The sequence below is a fragment of the Diabrotica virgifera genome, chromosome 6, assembly GCF_917563875.1.
Source record: "Diabrotica virgifera virgifera chromosome 6, PGI_DIABVI_V3a".
In the NCBI taxonomy this organism is placed as follows: domain Eukaryota; kingdom Metazoa; phylum Arthropoda; class Insecta; order Coleoptera; family Chrysomelidae; genus Diabrotica; species Diabrotica virgifera.
Genome location: NC_065448.1, coordinates 200489027 through 200511889, shown reverse-complemented (window position 1 = coordinate 200511889; position 22863 = coordinate 200489027). Strand labels below are relative to the sequence as shown.

The 22863-nt window shown below is 34.4% G+C and overlaps 1 protein-coding gene across 1 annotated transcript in view; it reads left to right on the top strand.

Annotated features, from left to right (window-relative positions):
* Positions 1-21309, top strand: part of LOC126886634 (clotting factor G beta subunit-like) — a 73755-nt gene extending 52446 nt beyond the window's left edge. Inside the window, exons 6-7 of the mRNA XM_050653625.1 lie at positions 17652-17709; positions 21044-21309. Coding sequence (XP_050509582.1) covers positions 17652-17709; positions 21044-21216 — 231 coding nt within the window. The 3' untranslated portion in view covers positions 21217-21309. The remainder of the gene's footprint in view (positions 1-17651; positions 17710-21043) is intronic.
* The last annotated feature ends 1554 nt before the right edge of the window (positions 21310-22863 follow it).

Sequence of the window (22863 nt, the reverse complement as noted above, 5' to 3'; positions counted from 1 at the left end):
GGCGTACGACGGGGGAAAGTGAATGGTTGGCCCTTCAGTTTGAGCTTCGGCTGCTTCAATTTGTTTTCGGAAGCAGGTCTTCTGTTTCTGTAGTTCAATCAGCGACTCCTCTTTCGCACTAGGATATTTGGGAGCTCTGCCTGTTAGCTTTTGGCAACCAGAATTGGAGCTAAAAAGAACGTTTTCATCATTATTTTTTTATAATGAAACCCCAATCTCCTCTGTTACATCGGCCTGACAAGCACCTGGTATCCTGTGGAAGACTTGATTTTCTCCAACGTTCCATAACTCATAGAATTTTCTTTGCCAGTCAGTACGATTTTTTGGTTACCAGTTTTTTTTACTTCAACAATTTTTTTAACCTTTGTTTTCATGTTGTTGAATTTCTTCAAAATCTGTTTTAAATCTAGGTTTTTTTCAATTATTTCATTAAAGGCAGCAGTTAGTTTATTCAATGCAGCTTCCTTTTCATTTTTAATTTTTGGGATCATTTTTTTATCAAATAAAATTTGAAAGTTTTCAAGAAGATTAGCAAACAATACTTGTTCATTTTTATCTTCGCCTAACCCTTTTGTTGCTTCGGGATCTGAACCACTCATTTTTACTCACTATTCACTTATTCTAATAATAATTAGGTATGTAAAAATGTGAATTCACAAAACACAAAAGCACATGAAAAACTATATAAATAGTTCTAATACCATTGGTCTGATGCGCACAAGGGCACTACGGCTGGCGCTACGTTTAGTAGTAGATCCTTCAGGTCAGTAGCAGGTACTTCGGTTGTATAATAGGGTCTTCTCAACAAAGCACCTACTTTTATGTAAAAGAAAATGCTACAAATTAGATACTATTTGCTGAAGCAATAGCATCTACTACGTTTTATGCATTCCACCCATTAGATCAGTAATTTCTACACTTTTACACAGTTATTTTCACGATTTTGCAAATTTTTATAACCCACGCCCGACTTATTTGTACATTACTCTAAATGGCGAATCTAAAATGACATTTACCTGTTTACTTATCTATTGTCTTTGTGTTAATGCACATTCAAAAAGTCATAGGAATCTTGACCGAACCTAACAAAAAATTTTCTGTACACAGACGTAAACAAGTTTTTTATCCAAATATCGCAGGGTAGGCGTTGTGCGTTTGAAACTTATACAGCAGATTTTAAGACGAGGGCATTTAGCACAAAATAAATAAATTTTTAAATACAGCACATAGAGACTTGCGGTTTTTTGCATTATGTTCAAGATGACGTCAGAAAAAAAAGTCTACTATTCAAAAATGGGTGTAAATGCATAATTGCACTGTGAAGTGCATAAAATGCATCCAAAATTGCATAAATATAAAAATAAAGTCAAAATCAGTATACTAAGGAACAAAATTTATTATTTGTGGGGTTTTTGGGGTCACTGAATACGATTACGCAATCAGAACTGATCCCCGGATCACCTGGTGTCCAAAGTCAGTGCAAGAGACATCATCTTCTGGAGTTTCAATGGTTTTCGGCATTAAATCGATGCAAACGGATCACTCACGGTTTTTAGGGGTCACTAAGTACTACTATGCCATCAGAATTGACCTTCGGATCACCTGGTGCCCAAGGCCACTGAACGGACGTCATCATCTGGAGTTTTGAGGGATTTCGGCACTAAATTGATCCAACTGGAGTATTAGGGGGTTTTTGAGGAGATTAAACACTAATATGTCATCAGAGCAGACCTCTGGATCACCTGGTGCCCAAAGTCACTGCAAGGGACGTCATCTTCTGCACTTTCGAGAGTTTCGGTATTAAATTGGTGCAAACGGATTACTCGGGGGTTTTTGAGGTCGCCAAACACTAATATTCTATCAGAATAGACCACCGGATTACCTAATGCCTAAGGTTACAGCAAGGAATGTCATCTTCTGGAGTTTCGAATGTTTTCGGCATTAAATTGATGTAAACGGATTACTCACGGGTTTTTTGGGGTCGGTAAACACGAATATGATATCAGAACTGAACTCCGGAGTACCTGGTGCCCAGAGTCGCTACTAGGGCACGTCATCTTCTGGGGTTTCGAAGGTTTTCGGCATTTAATTGATGCAAATGGATTACTGGAGGGATTTTGAGGTCGCTAAACACGAATATGCCATCAGAACCGACCCCCTGTGCACCTGGAGCCCAAAGTCACTGCAAGGGACGTCCTCTTCTGGAGTTTTGAGGAATTTTGGCATTAAATTGATAAAAATGGATTACTCGGAGGTTTTTGTGGTGTTAGACACGAAAATGCCATCAGAATAGACCACCGGATCACCTGGTACCCAATGTCACTGCAAGGAATGTCATCTTCTGGAGTTTCGAGGGATTTCGGTATTAAATTGATTCAAACGGAATACTTACGGGTTTTTGAGGTCACCAAACACGAATATACTATCACAAACAACCCCTGTGCACCTGGTGCCCAAGGTGACTACAAGGGACGGCATCTTCTGAAGTTTTAAGGAATTTCGGCATTAAATTGATGAAAATAAATTACTCGGGGGTTTTGAGGTCGGTAAACATAACATGCCATCAAAACTGACCATCGTAGAACCTGGTGCCCAGGGTCACAGCAAGGGGCGTCATCCGCCAGGCGAGGTTTTCGGTACTATATTGATGCAAACAGATTACTTATAGGTTATTGGGGATGCTGAACACGAATACCCCATGAGAACAAACACCAGAGGACTTGGTGCTTAAGGCACGTCATCTTCTGGAGTTTCGAAAGTTTTAGGTACTTAATTGAGGCAAACAGATTACTCACGGGTTTTTGGGGTTGCTAAACACAAATACGCCATCAGAAGAGACACCAGAGCATCTGGGCCTAAGGCATGTTATCCTCTGGAGTTTCGAGGGTTTTCGGCATTAAATAGATTCAAACGGATTACTCATGGGTTTTTGGGGTTGTTAAAGACAAATACGCCGTCAGAACAAACACCGAAGCACCTGGTTCCTAAGGTATATCATCTTATGGAGTTTAGAAAAATTTTGGTATTAAATTGATATAAACGAATTGCTCATTGGTTTTTGGGTTTACGGAATACGAACTCTACTATGTTGATCTATTTAATTTTTTACATGAGTTTTATTATGTGTTGACATTATTAGTGATTACCGTAATCACTAGATACTCCAGAACTCCTCATGTAAGCCATATTCCTGTTCAACAACCCCAAAACCAAAAAGTAATCCATTTTTCATCAATTTAGTACCGAAAACTCTCGAAATTCCAAAAGATAACGTGCTTTAGGCACCAGGTGCTTCGTTGTCTGTTCTGATGGCGTTTTCGTGTTCAGGTACCTGAGAAACCCATGAGTAATGCGTTTTCATCAATTTAGCACCGAAAACACTCGAAACTCCTGAAGATGACCTGCCTTAAGCACCAGATGCTGCGTGAGTTGGGTCTGATGGCATATTCATGTTCAGCAACCCCAAAAACTCAAGAATAATCCGTTTGCACTAATTTAGTACCGAAAACTATCGAAACTAGAGAAAATAACGTGCCTTAGGCACCAGGTGCTCCGGTGTCTGTTCTGATGGCGTATTTATGTTTAGAAAACCCAAAAATCCGTGAGTAATACATTTGCATTAATTAAGCACAGAAAACCCTCGAAACTCCAGAAGATGACGTGTCCCAGTTACCAGGTGCTCTGGTGTCTGTTCTGATGACGCAATCGTGTTCAACAACGACAAAATTCGATTAGTAAGTAATCCGTTTACATCAATTGAATGCCGAAAATCCTCGGAACTATACAGAAGATGACCTGCATTAGGCACCAGGTGCTATGAGGGTGAGATCTGATGGCGTATTCGCGTTCATCAAACCCAAAAACGTATGAGTAATCCGTTTGGATCAATTTAGTACCGAAGACTCTCGAAGCTCCAGAAGATGACGCCCCTAGCAATAACCTTGGGCACGAGGTTCTCCGGGATTCGGTTCTGATGTTATATTCGTATTTAGAGACCTCAAGAACCCCTCAGTAATCCATTTGCAACAATTTAATGCTGAAATTTCTCGAAACTCCAGAAGATGACGTCGCTTGCAGTGACCCTGGGCCCCAGGTACTCGGTGGGTCTGTTCTAATGGCATATTCGTGTTTAGCGACCTCAAAAACTCCCCGAGTAATCCATTTGCATTCATTTTATGCCGAAAACCCTCGTAACTCCATAAGATGACGTGACCTAGTAGCGATCCTGGTCACCAGATACTCCGGAGTTCAATTCTGATATCATATTCGTGTTTAGCAACCCCAAAAACACGTAAGTAATCCGTTTGCATCAATTTAATACCGAAAGCCCTCAAAGCTCCAGAAGATGACGTGCCTTGCAGTGACCTTGGGCACCAGGTGATCGAGAGGTCTGTTCTGATAGCATATTCATGTTTAATGACTCAAAAACCCCCGAGTAATCCATTTTTATCAATTTGCTGCCGAAATCTCTCAAATTCCAGAAGAGGACGCCCCTTGCACTGAGCTTGGGCTCCAGGTGCAGAGGGAGTCGGTGTTGATGGAATATTCGTGTTTAGCGACCTCAAAAACCCGTAAGTAATCCGTTTGCATCAATTTGATACCGAAAGCCCTCGAAACTCCAGAAGATGACGTCCCTTATAGTGGCCTTGGGCACCAGGTGATCCTAAGGTCTATCCTGATGGCATCTTCGTGTTTAACTACCTCAAAAACCCCCCGAGTAGTCCAGTTACATTAATTTAGTGCCGAAATCCCTCGAAACTCCAGAAGATGACGTGCCTTAATAGCGACCCTGGGCACCAGGTACTCCGGAGGTCAATTCTAATATCATATTCGTATCTAGCGACCCCTAAAAGCCTTTTGAGTAATCCGTTTGCATCGATTTAATGCCGAAACCCATCGAAACTCCAGAAGATGACGTCTCTTACCGTGACCTTGGGCAGCACGTGATCCGAGAATCAGTTCTGATGGCGTAATCGTATTCAGTGACCGCAAAAACTCTCCAAATAATAAATTTTGTTCGTTAGTATACTGATTTTGACTTTATTTTTATATTTATGCAATTTTGGATGCATTTTATGCACTTTACAGTGCAATTATGCATTTCCACCCATTTTTTAATAGTAGACTTTTTCCTGACGTCATCCTGAACATAATGCAAAAAACTGCAAGTCTCTAGGTGCGGGAGCACGCTAAATAGAATTCTATTTTAGTGACGTCACGTTGCCTAGCAACCGTCGATTCTCCCATTATGAAATTTCATTTTGTGACGTCAGCAAAATAGAATTCTATTTGGCGTGCTCTGGGCCCTCTATTTAAAAATTTATTTATTCGGGTGTTTTTAGTGCTAAATGCCCTAGTCTAATAAGAAAATTATTGTTTTCATTATAGTGCAGTCACTGAAGGTGAATATGAGCTATTACCTCCGATTTCGTTGAACCTCCATCGATTTGCACGAAAATTGGTGAGTGATTAGAGGATATCTCAAGGAACAAAGGTGACATGGTGCCAACTTGCGCTTTTACCCTGGGGGTGGATGCCACCCCTCCTCGGGGGTGAAAATTATTTTATAAAAAATAACCCCACAATTCGATAGAGCGACAAATTATAAGCAAAATTTGTTATATAAAGTTATTAAAATAAATCAAAACTTTTTGAGTTATTAAAGATCAAAGATTTTAATTTTTCGTGAGAAAAATACATGTTTTTCACCGATTTTTCATAAATAACTCAAAAACTATAAGTTTTTACAAAAAAGTTATTATTGTCAAAATTGAGGCTAATAAAAAATTAAATAAATTCCTTACTAGAAAAACCTTTCAATGTTAACTGAAAGTGAGTTATAGGTAATTGAATGTATATTTCTTTCGTCGAGTACCCAAATCTAAGTATTCAAGCTTAAATACCGGGAAAATGATGCATTTTATAACATAAACTTATTAAACATTTGTCAAAGCTCATTGAAATATCTATCAAATAAGTGCTCGAACAGGTTGATAGCATTAAAGTTTATGCACCAAAAATGTTTCAAAATGTATCTTTTAAAAATTTTTCTAAAAAATGTTATTGTTTTTTTGTAAATAACTCCGTTAAATTTTAAAGTAGCAAGTTCATCTAATAACTGGTTAAAATTTTATTCCAAGAGCTATTAACAAACGTCAAAATAGTCATTTATGCCTCTTACTTTTTTAAAAATAAAAGGTTAAATGGCCCCTGTTACATGGTTCTCGCAGCAAAATTTAAATTTTAAACGTTTCTATCTCGGTTATTTTTTACTCTACGAAAATAGTAAAATGGGTAAAGTATTTGCTACAGAAAAAACTAAAATTTAGTTATTTATCATTTTTTACGTATATTGAGTATTTTTGGAGTTATTATCGAAAGAAAATGAAAAGTACGATAATTCTAAAAATTCTGATTTTTTTAAATCATACCTTTTTTTCAAAAATATGCATTCTAAACCGGTCAAATTTGTTGAAATAATTAACTATGATAACATAAAAAAATTCTTGTGAGGATTACTACAAATTTTAATTTTTGCGGAAATGGCGTATGTTTAGTTTTTAACTTTTTGCTAAAAAAATCGAAAGGGTTCTTTTATTTTCTTCATAACTTGCTTAATTTTGATGCTATTAACTTCTACTGAAGCTCATTTGATAGGTATTCCGAAGTACTTTGACAAGTGTTTTACAAGTTTATTCTATAAAATGCATCGTTTTCCCGTTATGTAAGCTTGAATACTTAGATTTGAGTACTCGTCGAAAAAAATATACATGCAATTACCCATAACTTACTTTAAAATAACATTAGTTTAGTTATTTAAGTAGGGAGTGTATTAAATTTTTTATTATCTTTCATTTTGGTAATAATAGCTTTTTTTACAAAAGCTTAGAGTTTTTGAGTAATACGTGAAAAACAGCTTTAAAACATGCATTTTTTTAAGAAAAAATAAAATCTTTGATATTTAATAACTCAAAAAGTATTGATTTATGTTAATAACTTTATATAACAAATTTTGCTTAGAAGTTGCCCCTCTATCGATTTCTGGTATTATTTTTAATAAAAAAATTTCACCACCGAGAAGGGGTGGCAACCACCCCCAGGGTAAAAGCGCAAGTTAACATCATGTCACCTTTGTTCCTTGAAGTATCTTCTAACTACTTACCAATTTTCATGAAAATCGATGAAGGTTCAACGAAATCGGAGGTGAAAACCTTCAGTGACTCCACTATTAAGAGTTTTTTTATTGGTATTATTTTACAAATATTTTTTAAGCTATTTCTTCTGGCAATTTAATATAGGTATCATAATAGTTTTATTATTTTTTATAATAGGTTATAAATACCTTAACGATATGATAATTATTTTTATCGCCAACCGTCACTAAAGTCATTCATTATTGTACTCATTTGCCCTCATTTGCGGCAGTAAAGTAACACTTTATTGTACTGAAAGAAGAATTTTACTTTACCTGCCGCGATTAATCGAGATTGAATATAAGTGGTCGATGGCAGTAATCGATTATTTATTTGAGTTAACTCATAATTTATTTACTTTAATTATTAAAAATATTGTACCAAATTTACGACATTGCTAATTAAATGTATGTCAAAAAGTGAAATTCTGTAGTATTTTGAAGTATATATAAAGAAATCAAAACTTTACCGATTTAGTAATTATTCAATATTGATAACCATCGATTAAAAATCGAAAGCGGTCATCATGCAAAAGTCATCTGTCATCACTGTCATGATATTATTATGACATGACGTCTAAAATTTAAAAAGTTCTTAAATTGTAAATTACAAGTAAGTGTTAAAACCAATATCAAATTGTTGGCGATAAAATTTTGTATGTACCACGTCAGTAAAGACTCTTCATCGAACTCGTCTGTTGTTCGCCTCGCTCGCTACACTCGCTCTGCTCATAATATCAGACTCGTTCGATAAAGAGTAACTTTACTGACTTGGTACATAAAAAACTATTATCGCCAACCGTCACTAAAGTCATTCATTATTGTACTCATTTGCCCTCATTTGTGGCAGTAAAGTAACACTTTACTGTACATACTTAAAGAAGAATTTTACTTTGTCTGCCGCGATTAATCGAGATTGAATGTAAGTGGTCGATGGCAGAAATCGATTATTCATTTAAGTTAACTTACAATTTATGTAGGTACTTTAATTACTAAAAATATTGTTCAAAATTTACGACATTGATAATTAAATTTATGCCAAAAAGTGAAATTCTGTAGTATTTTGTAATTATATTCATATAAAATAAATCAAAACTTGACCGATTTAGTAATTATTCAATATTGATAACTATCGATTAAAAATCGAAAGCGGCCATCATGCAAAAGTCATCTGTCATCACTGTCATAAAAATTTTGTTACGTCTAAAATTTAAAAAATTCTTAAATTTTAAATTGTAAGTACATCAAATTGTTGGCGATAAAATTTTGTATGCACCACGTCAGTAAAGATCCTTTATCGAACTCGTCTGTTATTCCCCTCGCTCGCTATACTCGCTCTGCTCATAATATCAGACTCGTTCGATAAAGAGTAACTTTACTGACTTGGTACATAAATAAGAATTATCGAGAAAGAGCTTCGAAAGAGAAAAGTAAGGCTCTAAAGATTACCATCCTACTTCCACTTCTCCTAATTGAACATTTTTCTTTTAAAGGAAGCGTCTTTCCCCGAGTCTTTTCTAAATTTAATTTAAACTAATACTTAGGTACTGAGATACTCTATTTAAGCCAAAAAATTGTTTATAATTTTGAATAAGTCTGAAGCCCAAACTTATGGCATTTAGATATAGGGAACTTCTTTTTTGAGTACCGTGTATGTCTTTTTCGATCTTGAGGGCATGTAACAATTGATCTGCTGATAAAAAAGTCCATTGTCGAAAGTTTCGGAGCCATGAATATTTCTTCCTACCAATTTTTGAAGTTATACTTCTTTACGCGCGATTTGAGGGTGAATTTTTATATGTTAAAACCTATTATCTGGGCGCATGCGCATTATAACTTATAACAGCACCTATAACAGCACAATATGGTAGCTGTAGCACAGCTGTGGTGTGGACGGTTGACGGTTTGGTTATGTAATGTATGGTTGTTGCGTTTTAAAATTTGTGGGAAGAGAAACAACAAAGGTTAGTTAATAGTTATACTGCCTTTTTGAAGTTATACTTCTTTAGGTGCGAATTCATTGAGGGTGAAATTTTAGTAATCTGCGCACACAGGCCGTATGGAGTTCGTTACTAAATGTTTTAATTTATGTATTTATCAGTCCAGAAAAGGTGTGGAAAGAATATATTAGTGTTTTTAAATATGTTTTTCTACAAACGTGTTAAAAATGAAATTTATAGCATTCCATAGGAGCGTTAAAAATGCTACTTTAAAGCACCGGTGCTTTAAAAATTTTAAGGCACTGCAGTTAAAAGTGAATTGTCAAATTATGAAACGTCAAAATATTTATATTTCATTTAGTAACATTCTTCTTCTTCTTAAGGTGCCTATCCGTTCCGGATGTTGGCGACCAGCATGGCTATCCTAACTTTGCTTGCTGCTATTCTGAATAGTCCGGTTGTCGATGTATTAAACCACTTTCTCAGGTTTTGAAGCCAAGATATTCTTCTTCTCCCTGGTCCTCTCTTTCCAAATACCTTGCCTTGAAGAATGAGTTGCAACAAGCCATATCTCTGTTCATTCCTCATAACATGGCCAAGATATTCTAGTTTGCGCTCTTTGATTATGTTAATAATCTCGCATTCCTTGCCTATTCTACGTAGAACCTCAATATTAGTCACACGATCCACCCACGAAATTCTCAAAATGCGCCTGTAACACCACATCTCAAATGCCTCGAGTTTTCTCAAAGAAGCCTCGGAAAGTGTCCAGGCCTCTACTCCGTATAATAACGTAGAAAATACATAGCATCTGATGATAGAGATTTTGGTAGCAAGAGGTAAATCGTGGCTTCTGAAAAGAGACTTCATCATTATGAACGCTGATCTCGCTTTTCCTATGCGTTGTTTTATTTCACTTGAGTGGTCCCACTGGCTGTTTATGTTGGTACCAAGGTATGCGTAGCTGTCGACCCTGTCAATTAGTTGTTGGTTAACCAAAAGCTGTGTATTTAATATTTCGCGCTTACTGACTACCATATACTTTGTTTTTTTCGTATTGAGATCAAGTCCGTATTCTCTACTTATATCTGATATGCGCGACATTATTCTTTGCAAACCATCTAGACTGTCTGCAAAAACTACAGCGTCGTCGGCATATCTAATGTTGTTCAGACGCACTCCGTTGACTAATACGCCTTCCTGTAGTTCTCCCAGCGCTTGCTCGAAGATACATTCAGAGTATATATTAAACAGCACCGGGGACAGGATGCATCCTTGCCTCACTCCTCTATCTATGGAGACTGCCTCTGTTAATTGGTCTTCCACTTTAATATTGGCAGTTTGGTTGTAATACAAATTATATATGATTCTCAAGTCTCTATCATCTACTCCCGCTTCTTTCAAGATGTTTATGAGTTTATCATGTTTTACTCTATCAAACGCCTTTTTGTAGTCGATAAAACAAATATACACTTCACAGTCAACATCCCTGCATCTTTGCATAAGCACTTGGACAGCGAATAGAGCCTCTCGGGTGCCTAAGGCATCGCGGAATCCAAACTGCGTCCATGATATCTGTTGTTCGCATTTTTTATATATTCTGCCATGTATCACCTTCAGAAACGTTTTGAGTAAGTGGCTCATTAGGCTAATTGTTCTGTAGTCTTCACATGTTTTGGCATTTACTTTTTTGGGTAAAGTTACGAAGGTCGACTTTAACCAGCTTTGGGGTATTTTTCCAGTTACGTATATTTTGTTGAATACGGTTGTTATCCATTTTATTCCTTGTTCATCCATAAGTTTTAGGAATTCTACATAAAACTGGTCAGGCCCTACAGCTTTACCATCTTTAGTTGTTTTAATAGCTGACGTGACTTCTTCAATGGTAATCGGGGGTCCTGTTTGGCATTCAATGTCTTCAATGGTATTCTGCCTTTCATCTGCAAAAGTTACTTCCACATATTTCTTCCACGTGTCTAGTTTTTCTTCCACACTTAACAGTGGTTTGCCTTGGTTATCTGCCAAACACCCAACTCTTCTAGGTTTGTATAAGCCTGCAGCTTCTTTAACTTTTTTGTGCATATTGAATGAATCGTGTTTATGTTGCAATTGCTGGATTTCCGCACACTGTTCTCTTAGTCGTGTATCCTTAGCTATTCTAATTGCTTTTTTGATATCTTTATCTATTCTTTTGTATAATGACATGTCCTGATCTTTGGACTTTCGCCTCTCTTCCATCATATCTAAAATCTCGTTTGTCATCCACGATTTCTTCTTTATTTTTGGTGGTTTGAGGAATTTCTCACGTATGTCTTGTGAAACTGTATGCAACTTTTCTATCTCCTGGTCCATTACATCCGATTGAATAACGGTATTCAAGTTGTTCTGTATATACCGTTTTACACTCTGTTCTGTGTTTTGGTCTTTTAATAGCCTTATGTCGAATTTTGGATTGACACTACGTCTAACCTTCTTTAGCCTGAGCTTAATTTTGCCAATCAGTGGGTTATGGTCTGACTTGATATCAGCTCCTGGGTATGTCTTGACTGATGTTATGCTGTTACGGAATCTTTTATTAATCATGATGTAATCTATTTGATTTCTCACTATGCGGCCTGGAGTGTCTTGAGGTGATTTCCATGTATATAATCTTCTGTAAGGGAGTTTGAAGTAAGTGTTAGTAATCACAAACTCTTCTTCTGCCACAAATTCACCCAGTCGGTCTCCTCGCTCATTTCTTTCTCCAAGTCCAAATTGCCCTATGAATTCTCCCGATTGTCCCCTACCAATCTTAGCATTTAGATCACCCATAATCAAAGTTAAATCCTTTTTGGGGAGGCATTTTAAGGTGTTGGATAGTTCATTATAAAATGCTTCAATTACCTCGTCCGGTTTGTCAGCTGTAGGGGCATATACCTGGATAATGTTAGTTGTAATTGGGTAGGTATTAAGTTGAAGGAGGAGTATTCTTTCCGATATAGGTACAAAAGGTTCCAATATAGGTTCCGATATAGTAACATTAATAGATATTAATAATACCTATTTACGAATGTTTCTTCTAAAATTTAGGAATATATTAATTTTATAATACATTTAAGTATGTAATAATTTTCTTTACAATTTTTACTTACCAACTTGTTTCGTTTATACCTAATATCGCCGTTGTCTACCAAGTGTCTGCGTAGAATAGCTGTATGTGTATTTAGCTACGGACCCGTTAGTACTTGGTTCGATTCCCACATAAGGAAATTTTTTTTGTTTATTATTAATGGTTATTGACATCTTAGACTATTATTATATGGACTTATAGGTCTGGATCCCGCGTATGAAAAAAAAGTTGATTAATAGCAAGCTGAAAATTTGTTAATAGCTTAAGGGTGTCTAGTCAGACAAACTTTGATATATGGGAACACTGGAACAGGGGCAGTTTTAATTGTGGAACAGGTTAAAAATTTGGAACGGGCAGACCACGAAAACGGCACATTTATTTTGTCCGACAGAATAGACTCAAACTCTCCGTACAGAGATTAAACTCTCATGCAAAAATCAGACTGCTATTTATCACCTATCATAATTCCTGTCATTTGACATATTCTACATGTTCCACTCATTAAAACGTCCATTTGGTGATAAATACCAGTCTGATTTTTCCATGAGAGTTTAATCTCTGTTCGAAGAGTTTAAGTCTGTTCTGTCGGACAAAATAAATGTGCCGTTTTCGTGGTCTGACCGTTCCAAATTTTTAACCTCTTCCACAATTAAAACTGCCCCTGTTCCAGTGTTCCCATATATCAAAGTTTATCCGACTAGACACCCTTAAACTATTAACAAATTTTCAGCTTGCTATTAATCAACTTTTTTTCATACGCGGGAGCCAGACCTATTATAAATGATTAAAAATAATTAAAATAATTAATCGGGATGTTGCCCAACTATTTACCGGGTTGCAAATTTATAATAATTGCCTATTTCAAAATGCACTTTTGAAATGAATTTTTCTTATGCACAAATGCAATTTCAGATTTCTTATTCATTACAATAGTTGACAAAATTTCCTGACATTCTCACGAATCCAACGCACCAAACTGCATTAAAATCCGTCTTACTGCGCCAAAAATCGAGAGTAAGTCCTTTTTTTTGTGCTTCAATGCCTCGACTAATTCGGCCAGAGAGCGAGAGGTCGTGAGTTCGAATCCAGTGCAATCCTATACTTTTTTTTTATTTTTTTTGAAAGCGGTAAGCACAAAATTAGTTTGGTGTTTAAAACAAAATTAAAACAAGCTGTTTAAAGTATATTTATTTTTAAGAAATCATATAATAGAAGTATAACTTCTTACGTGCATACAAAGTACACACACATTCTTTTTTTGTTTTTTCCTCGATGCCCCAGATATTCAAGTTTTTCTTTTTAATGATCTACATCAAGTCACCTTCGCCTTGACCTATTCTGTTTAAGACCTTTATGTTTGAAATACGTTGAACCCATGATATTTTGGCATCCTACGATATGACCACATCTCGAAGGCTTCTAATTTGTTTATCACATTAACCTTTATGATTCAGGTTTCACATTCTTACAGATTGAGAGCTAGAGCCGAAAGATCATCGTCATACATAAAGCTCGGATTTATAGGCAACAAAAATTGAAGAAAAAGGCGCCTATATAGGCAAAGATTTTATTAAAAAAGGCAGGAATATTAACATTTAGGCAAAATATAGGCAATAAAGGAATATAACTTATTATTTATTGTACAAAGTGAATTAACGTAATATTAACTTAAGGCAGGTATTTATATTTACACATTAGTATAAATAAACTAGTAACTAAATAACTGTTAATTAATAACTAAACATTGTAACCACTTAAAATTTTATCATTAATAGAAACAACTAAATATTTTTCAATATTTTCGGTCTTAAAACTATGTCTTCGATCACTTAAAATTAATTTGTACATTAAAAACGAACGTTCGACATCGACAGATGTAATTGGAGCATATTTCAGAGCGGATAATAAATCTGGCATAATTTGTAATTCCTCGGAAAATGTCCCATTCAAAATTTTAGCAACATTAGATAAAAACGAAAAACCTTCATTCTTGTCGAAAACATATTTCATTTTTTTTTTTAATTAATTGACCGTTACTTCCAGGTGCCGATTTAATTTTCGTCTTTAAATTATCTATTAATTTTACTGACACATAAATTTATCTCTTGTTTTTCTAATAAGGTAATTGTGATAACTATTAATTTATAATTGTCATTGATATAAGCGAGTTCCTGTTTCAATTTGGGATTTTTTAATATTTTTTTTTGCTTCTCGAATGGCTTCGGAAATATCATCATCATATTCTGACATAACTAATTATATTTCATTGCAGTGTTCTAAGTAAAAAAAACTGCTTCGAGCCAGGTTCCCCACCTTGTAATTACTGGTTTAGGTGGCAAAGGGACACTGGGAAGTCTTTCTTTATATATTTGCACCCTCAACGGAGCCTTTACAAAAACTTTTTTCATAAAATTTATAAAATTATTTACCAACGGAAACAGATTTCTTATTTCTTCAGCAATTCTATTTACTCCGTGGGCTACACAAGTGCAATGAATTAAATTAGGATAAAAATCTTTAAATTAACAGCAGCTTTTAACATATATGCCGCAGCATCTGAAAGCATTAAAACTATTTTATTCACTGATATAGGGTTGGATAAAAAGAGGTTTGTTAAACTATCTTGTATGAATCGACTTATTGTTAAATTGTTTGTTTTTCCAATTCTTTAACGGCAACTAAATAAGGTTTTCTCGCAAAATTTTCGTTCAAAATTCCAATCATTAAATTAGCTATATACCTGCCGCATACATCTGTCGTTTCATCCACGATAATATACAAAAAATTGCCCTCTAACTCCCGCTTAATTTTTGAAATACATTCCACATAACATTTTTCCACAGTATGTTTTCTCAATGTACTCTCGTCCGGTAAGAATTTATTAAGATATTTTTCGAAAAAGCATTTAAAACTAGGGTTATTAACTTTATATAGAGGAATGTTGGATGCAATCATCATCTGGCATAAGTCAAATTTAAATGCGACTTCCTCCTTTTTTTGAACTGCTTAAACTATCCCGCAGAAATATTTGGGCTAACTTAGAGGAATTTAATTTTTCCAAATTACGTTTATGAAGTGGGGTTCCACAATGCTGGTCAATAAAATACTTTTTTCTACTTGAAATCTGAGAATTTAAAAAAAAATAATTGGAATTCTAAAACCGCTTTAGAATTTAGTTATGTTGTGGGACGAGAAAAAAAAAGAAAAAATAAAACTTACCGATTTGCCGCATGGTTTACAAAATGCTCCATCTCCTTCTAGAGAAAGTTCCGAATAAGGTGCGATCCATAGCCTTAATTTAGATGTCATCTTTTCACACAAATGTCTAAAACGTTTTAAAACGTGTTCTTTGCTTTTCGGTATACGCAACAAAACTAAACGAGGATATAGCAATTTGTGACTAAACTCTGATACAGTAACCGACTGTACAACTGATAATAAACTAATAAAGCTTAGGGATTTCCAAATAGTTAACCCTCAAGTCTCGATCAGGTACATTTTCCTAGAAATCTGTTATATAAACAAACCATTGATATTTTATTATTGACCCAAAATTTTATTATAGAATGGTTTAGTAATAGAATAATATCATGGGTAGTACCATGAAATTTTAAAAAAGGCACAAATAGGCGGTATTTACGAAAAAAGGCAAAAAGTGCAAAAAACAATTATAATAGGCAAAATAGGCAAAAAAAAGACATTTTGCCTATCCGAGCTTTAGTCATAAGTAATATGTAGTTTTTCCTGTGAAATGTGTCCATTGTATATTGCCAATTATGACTCCTTTCAGGCTGACACCTCAGTGGATATAGGAAGTAGCAATAAGGGATGAAAGGGGAAAATTAGTGCAGTCATTAAAGGTTTTCACCTCCTATTTTGTTAAACCCCCATCGATTTGCATGAAAATTGGTGACTAGTTAGAGCATACCTCAAGAAATAAAACTGATTTGGTGCCAACTTGCACTTTTACCCTGATGGTGAATACCACCACTTCCCGCGGGTGAAAACAATTTTATTAAAAATAACCCCACAAATCGATAGAGGGACAAATTTTAAGTAAAATTTGTTATACATATCATGTTATTAAAATAAATCAATACTTTTTGAGTTATTAAAGATCAAAGATTTGTCTATTTAAGAGCATATGCGTGAAGTTACGGATGATAAAAAGAACATATTAATTAATTATATGTTAGTAAAATGTTATTTTTATATTATTTCGATATTTAATTGAATTTTTTCTATCAATATAAACTGAATATGTCCAGAAACTGGGGTGTCCAATAATGGGTACATTTGACATATTCGAATACACTTTTGCGAAATTTATAATATCGAAATAATATAAAAATAATATTTTAGTAACATAAAATTAATTAATATGTTCTTTTTATCATCCGTAACTTCACGCATGTGCTCTTAAACAGACAAATCTTTGATCTTTAATAACTCAAAAATTATTGATTTATTTTAATGACTTTTTTATAAATTTTACTTATAATTTGTCCCTCTATCGATTTGTGGGGTTATTTTTAATAAAATAGTTTTCACCACCGAGAAGGGGTGGTATCCACTCCCAGGGTAAAAGTGCAAGTTGGCACCAAATCATTTTTATTTCTTGGGGTATGCTCTAACTAGTCACCAATTTTCATGCAAATCGATGGAGGTTTAACAAAATAGGAGGTGAAAACCTTTAAAGACTACACTAACTTTCCCCTTTCATCCCTTATTGCTACTTCCTGTATCCACTGAGGTGTCAGCCTGAAACGGGTCATAATTATCAATATACAATAGACACATTTCACATGCCAAACTCCATATTACTTATGACGATGATTTTTCAGCTCTAGCTCTTAGACTATTATACAGGATATACATAACATTTTAGGAACTTAGTTGTAAGTTCAGTTGAGAACTTCAAGAACTTCAAAACGTAAAAATATATAGGGTGTTCCATTTGAAATAAGAAAGTTCATTAGATTTCCAGAAATACGGAAGATTTGAGAAGAATATAAGGTGCTACTATAGTATGCGGTCTACCTGTCTTTATCTATTGTAGTGTGCAAAATAAGGCAATTGTGTGTCTTCTTCACAAATAAAATAGTAAATTGATGTGACAAAGTGTAAATTTGTAAAATTAAAATAATAATTCTTCTGATTTATGCTTCTTATTCACTTTGTAAAGATATCTTTTGCTTGCACTGTATACCTACCAGTGTGACTAAACAATACCATAATATTTTTCATCTTTTCTCAGAAGGGTTTGCATACTATAATGAAAATCTTTACAAAGTGAATAAAACGCATAAATCAGAAAAATTACCATTCTACAAACTAATACTTACATTTCTACATAGTAATTGTATGGTTTTGGTCTTAATATTAAAAAATTAATTTGAAATATTTTTAGGGTGACTCAGGTTCTCCGGTAATGTACAGATCAAAACACGGGAGCTACGATGTAGTAGGTAAGCTTGCTTAGTTATTTTGGTGTAAAAACTAGGGAAAATATTGCTATAATTAGAAAAGATTTCCGAAGTGAAAATAGGAGCATCAAAATAATCGTGATTTCAACTAAAATTTTAGTTAATTTACTGTTATGATAATAATAGAATATTGGAATAACATTTCTTATTGTTTCTTTGTCAAAAAAAAGTCGTTCACGTCCCATGTTCGTGTTTATTGAAATTCAGATGTTGTATATCAAATGTGTAGGACGGAACGTATTTCCAAGCAGTTCCAGATTAACCATTAGGCAAAGTAGTTAGTTGCCTAGGAGCCTCGACCCCAATGGGGGCCTCGCAGGGACCAAAACTCAAAAATAATCAGAATTAAATAAAAATTGTAATTTGTCGAAAAATTCAAATATCGCGCAATACCATAACAGTGATGGTGGACTTACAAAACTACATTTATGTAGTATTTATATTATAAAACTGCATACTTTTGTTCACATAGAAAGCCTATATTGTGACAATAAGTCGCTAATGAATACTGTTTGGTAGAAGGAACAGGTAGAAGGAACAGTACTGCCTGTGAGTCTGCACCGTTTCTTAGAAAAATACTAAAAGTAAGAGGAACAAATGAGTCAGGGCCCCCTCTCTACCCTCTCCAACACTATCCTTGCCTGTCGCTCTAGTTTCCCGCAGAATTTATCATTCTTATTTATAGTCTCTTATTTCTTCTTAGTTTGGTTTTGTTTTTTGGAAAAGAATGACGGTTCTTCTGTTGTTTTAACCTTTTTAAACGACTGTGGCATTGATTTAAATGACATGAAGGCGAATTATACGACAATATAGCAAACATATCAGGCAAATACGTTGGGCTCCAGGCTCATTTATCTAAGATTAACAAACTTGCAATTTACATTCCTTGTGCCACACGTGTTGCGAAAAGTTGAGTTAGAGCAATATCGTATTTTGGGTTTTTTCAGTCCGTGTACATATTTTTTTCAGCCTCTACCCACCGTTGGGAAGTTATGATCAAATTCTTAAATGAAACTCCACTAAGTGATCCCATTCGCCACGATCTAGTCCTTATTGGTACAGGCAGCACTAGATGAAGTGCAAGTAATGATGCAACTAGAGCTTTGTCTAAAGGTTACAGTGCTTTCAAATCTGCTCTTCGTACTCTTGCTGAAGATACTAATCAAAAAGCTGAAACAGTTCATGATAAGTGTTTGTTGAAAGAAATATCAAAAAAATAAATATTCATAATGAACGAATTTTGGGCAACAATTTTAGAACGCATCAATACTCTTAGTAAATCATTAAAGAGAGAAGAGCTTGACCTTCCAACTCCAGTTCAGCTTCCAAATTTGCATTTGGAGTTCTTGAAATCCCAAAGAGATCATTTTGCTTATTACGAGCAGACCTGCGATCTACAATCTGAATATTTCGACGAGAGTAAACGAAAGCGAACAAGAAAAACTTCATTGGAAATAGCATCATCAAAATCTTCATAGGGTAAGAGAAAAGTTACGAGTTGAAACGTATGTACTAATTTTTGATAAGCTGATTACTGACCAGAGTCGTCGATTGAGAACGCACGAGTCAGTCAACTCACTATTTGGTGTTTTTGTGTATTTTTCAAAACTGAGTGATACTCAAATAAAGGGTTATGCTTCAAAACTACATGAAAACAATACAGCTGATATTGAACCTGAAATTGAAGATAAACTAATACAGTTCAAATATTTTATAGCCCAGCTTCAAGACTTGCAGGGAAAACAATTTATTCCTGCTTCGCAGTCATTTTGGGTTATTTCTGAGAACTCGAATCGACATTTGCAAATATGTCAGTAGCTTTTAATATCTTCCGCTAATGATTACAAATGCAACAGGCGAATATAAAAATTATTAAAAACTGTCACCATTCGACAATGGCGCAAAATAGACTAGCATTTCTTTTACTTGTTTCTATTGAGAATGTTTTGCTCGAAAATTTGGAATTTGAAGATATTTTAAGGAGATGGATAGGTTTTTCCGAGGTTTCTTAAGGGGCCTAGGGACCCCTAGCTTGGGTGCCTATCAGCCTCAAGATTCTTAATCCGGGACTGTTTCCAAGAAAAGATAGAGGAAAAGCGCAGCCCCGGTTGCAGAAAAACATCCTGGCTAGGAACCTCCGCCACTGGTATGAAGTGAGCACCACGACACTATTTAGGTCAGCTGTGGAGATTGTGGACAAAGTAAATATTATGCGCGGATCGCCAATGTTCTGGGAGGATAAGGCACATAAAGAAGAAGAAGACGGTACGTTTCCAAATTCATGATTTTGAAACGTGGACCAAAAACTGACAATATGAAGCTCTACAACTCAGAGAGTACAGATAGTCTAGGTGCCAAATAGAGGTCACCGTGTCTTTTTCAATTCTGATGGTCAATCTTAATGGTCTCTTATGGATTTTTGGCTGCTGATTACGAATTTCGAGGGTGGATTTCGGTCCGAGTGGTCAAAAAATTGTTATAAACAATTTAATTGTTTATAAGGCTCTGGCTCGTAAACTAAAAGAGAAAGAGAAAAGATTTAAAAAAATTTGTTCCTTATTAAAAAACGAAGAAAAAAGCGTTTATTAAACTTAAATCCATTAATTATTACTCAGGATATTGTAATATCATTTCTCAATACAAATTGCAGATTGCAAAATAAGTATTTTTCGAAGCTTTATCAATCGCAACTTAGCTTCTACAAATGCAAATGAGCCTTAGGAAATCTCATTTTAAAGCTTATTTAATAGGCTTCCAAACAAAGTTTGTTAAATTATTTTATCTTTATTTGTTTTAAATTTATACCCGTTTGAAGTTATAATTTGCTTAAAAAATTATACATTAATTTGTTTACAAGGGTTTCAAGCAAATTTGAGCTTTAACATTTATACTTTAATTAACAATAATGATATAAGAACTCAAATGGAACAATTTGAGCTTACGAAAATGTTCGTAAGTTTATTTTTGGCCAAGATATCAATATTTTGGCTACGAATTTCGTCACTTACTTGACTGTGAGCCGATCTTAAGCCTCATAGCGCGCCATTAAAATATATATTATCTAAAATATCGATATCGAAGTGCCTTTTCCTCCCTTGAATGATAACTGCCCTCCGCTACGCGTCAGGCAGTAAACTTCATTCTCGGGAGGAAAAGTAGCACTTTCCTCCCTTGTTATACAAATAGCTATTTCCTTCAACGGACACTTGATTTCAATACACTTTGTATGAATGACGCAATGACTCTCTACACTGTACAGTATTGAATTATATTTTTATTGTAATTTAATTTTTTTTAACGTTTAATCTAATTTTAGGTGTACTTGGGGATAAAAATGAATGCGAGGAAATAAATTTGGCGACTTATGCGAGTGTTGTCGACCACCTGCCTTGGATTCTACAGAATACAAAAGACTCTTGCTTTTGCAGCAGACTTAATTTACAATTACCTAGCTTGCCTAAAGGACCCTTGAAATTATTCGAGTTATAATTGGAATGGAAATATCTAGCTGTGTTTAATAAGTACAATAACTAGTTAATTATTCTTTTTTGTGTTATTTACGAAATAAAATATTTTTCAGATCATAAATTGAAGTCAATTTTTAAACGCTTTTATTTAGTTCAATAGTTTGCGTCAAATCTTTAGATGTTAATTTGAGTGCCTCCAATGCAAATGAATGAAAATTTGCATACATATGCATTCGCGGGAACAATACACGAATAATCAATAAAACAATTTTTTTATGTTTATTAATTGTTTAAATAAAAAAAAACGATTTTAATGGAATTTGCTTAATTCTCTTGTTTTTTACAATGTAAAAACTTGAAACTTTTACGTGTTGTAGCTAATGATATGAACTATACATAATTTCACTTTTTACGTTACCTAATTGTTTACGTTATGCTTCATAAATAAACAATACAGTTTCAAATTTTTTGCCGATTCCGACTACTTTTCATGTTAGTACATATATGTTTTATACATATTTTAAGAAACATGACGATATATTTTAATGTTTGCAAAGTGTAAGACTAAAAAGTGAAAACTAAAGAAGTATGAAAAAAAAATTTTTAAGAAACGCTTTTCTTTAGTTACGAGTGACTAAAATTAAAAATATTAAAAAAAATTAACCAAAAAGCAAAAAATAAAAAAAAGAAATTGAAAAAATCTAACACATTCGTTAAAGAAAAGCGTGGGGCGAAAACAGTTTATTCGATGAAGACGCGCCACGCTTTTCTTTGACGAATGTGTTAGATTTTTTCAATTTCTTTTTTTATTTTTTGCTTTTTCGTTGATTTTTTTTAATATTTTTAATTTTAGTCACTCGTAACTAAAGAAAAGCGTTTCTTAAAAAAAATTTTTTCCATATTTTTTTTTTTTTTTAGATATCCTTTTATTATTAAACGCTTTTCTTTAGTTCAATGGTTTGGGTCAAATCTTTAGACTGCCGTTTCTTAAATTCAAATGAATGAAAATTTGCAGACATGTGCATTCGCGGGAACAATACACAAATAGCCAATAATTTTTTTATGTTTATTAATTGTTTAAATAAAAAAACGATTTTAATGGAAAATGCTTAAATTCTCTTGTTTTTTACAATATAGAAACTTGAAACTGTTACAGGTTGTAGCTAATTATATGAACTATACACAGAGGCGGCTTTACCTATTGTGCAGGGTGTGCGGTGCACACGGGCGCCGGGATGTTGGGGGGCGCCGAGCGCCAAAGAGCGGGTCCTTTACTTTGTTTCAACATAAAATATGCTTTAAAACGATTAATGAAAAATTACATTGACACTTAAGCGCGATTTATAGATTGCCACTCGCCCGTCCAGATTAAAGATTGCCGTCCATTCCTAAAGCTTGAAGTCTTTTATTTTGTCGGTCTTTTACTTCCCACACTTCCGAGTTGTACAGGACAATTCCTTCCACGATAGTTTGGTAGATTCTTTTCTTTGTCTGATTTTGCAATCCTTTACTCCACCAAATGCCAATCAGCTGTTTTATAGCTTTTCTTTCTTGACTTATTCGATATTCTATATCTTGATCGCATGTGGAGTTTTTGTCAAAAATAGAACCTAGATATTTAAATTTTTCACATCCTTTTATGTATTCCCCTTCTAATTCTAAGTCTTCA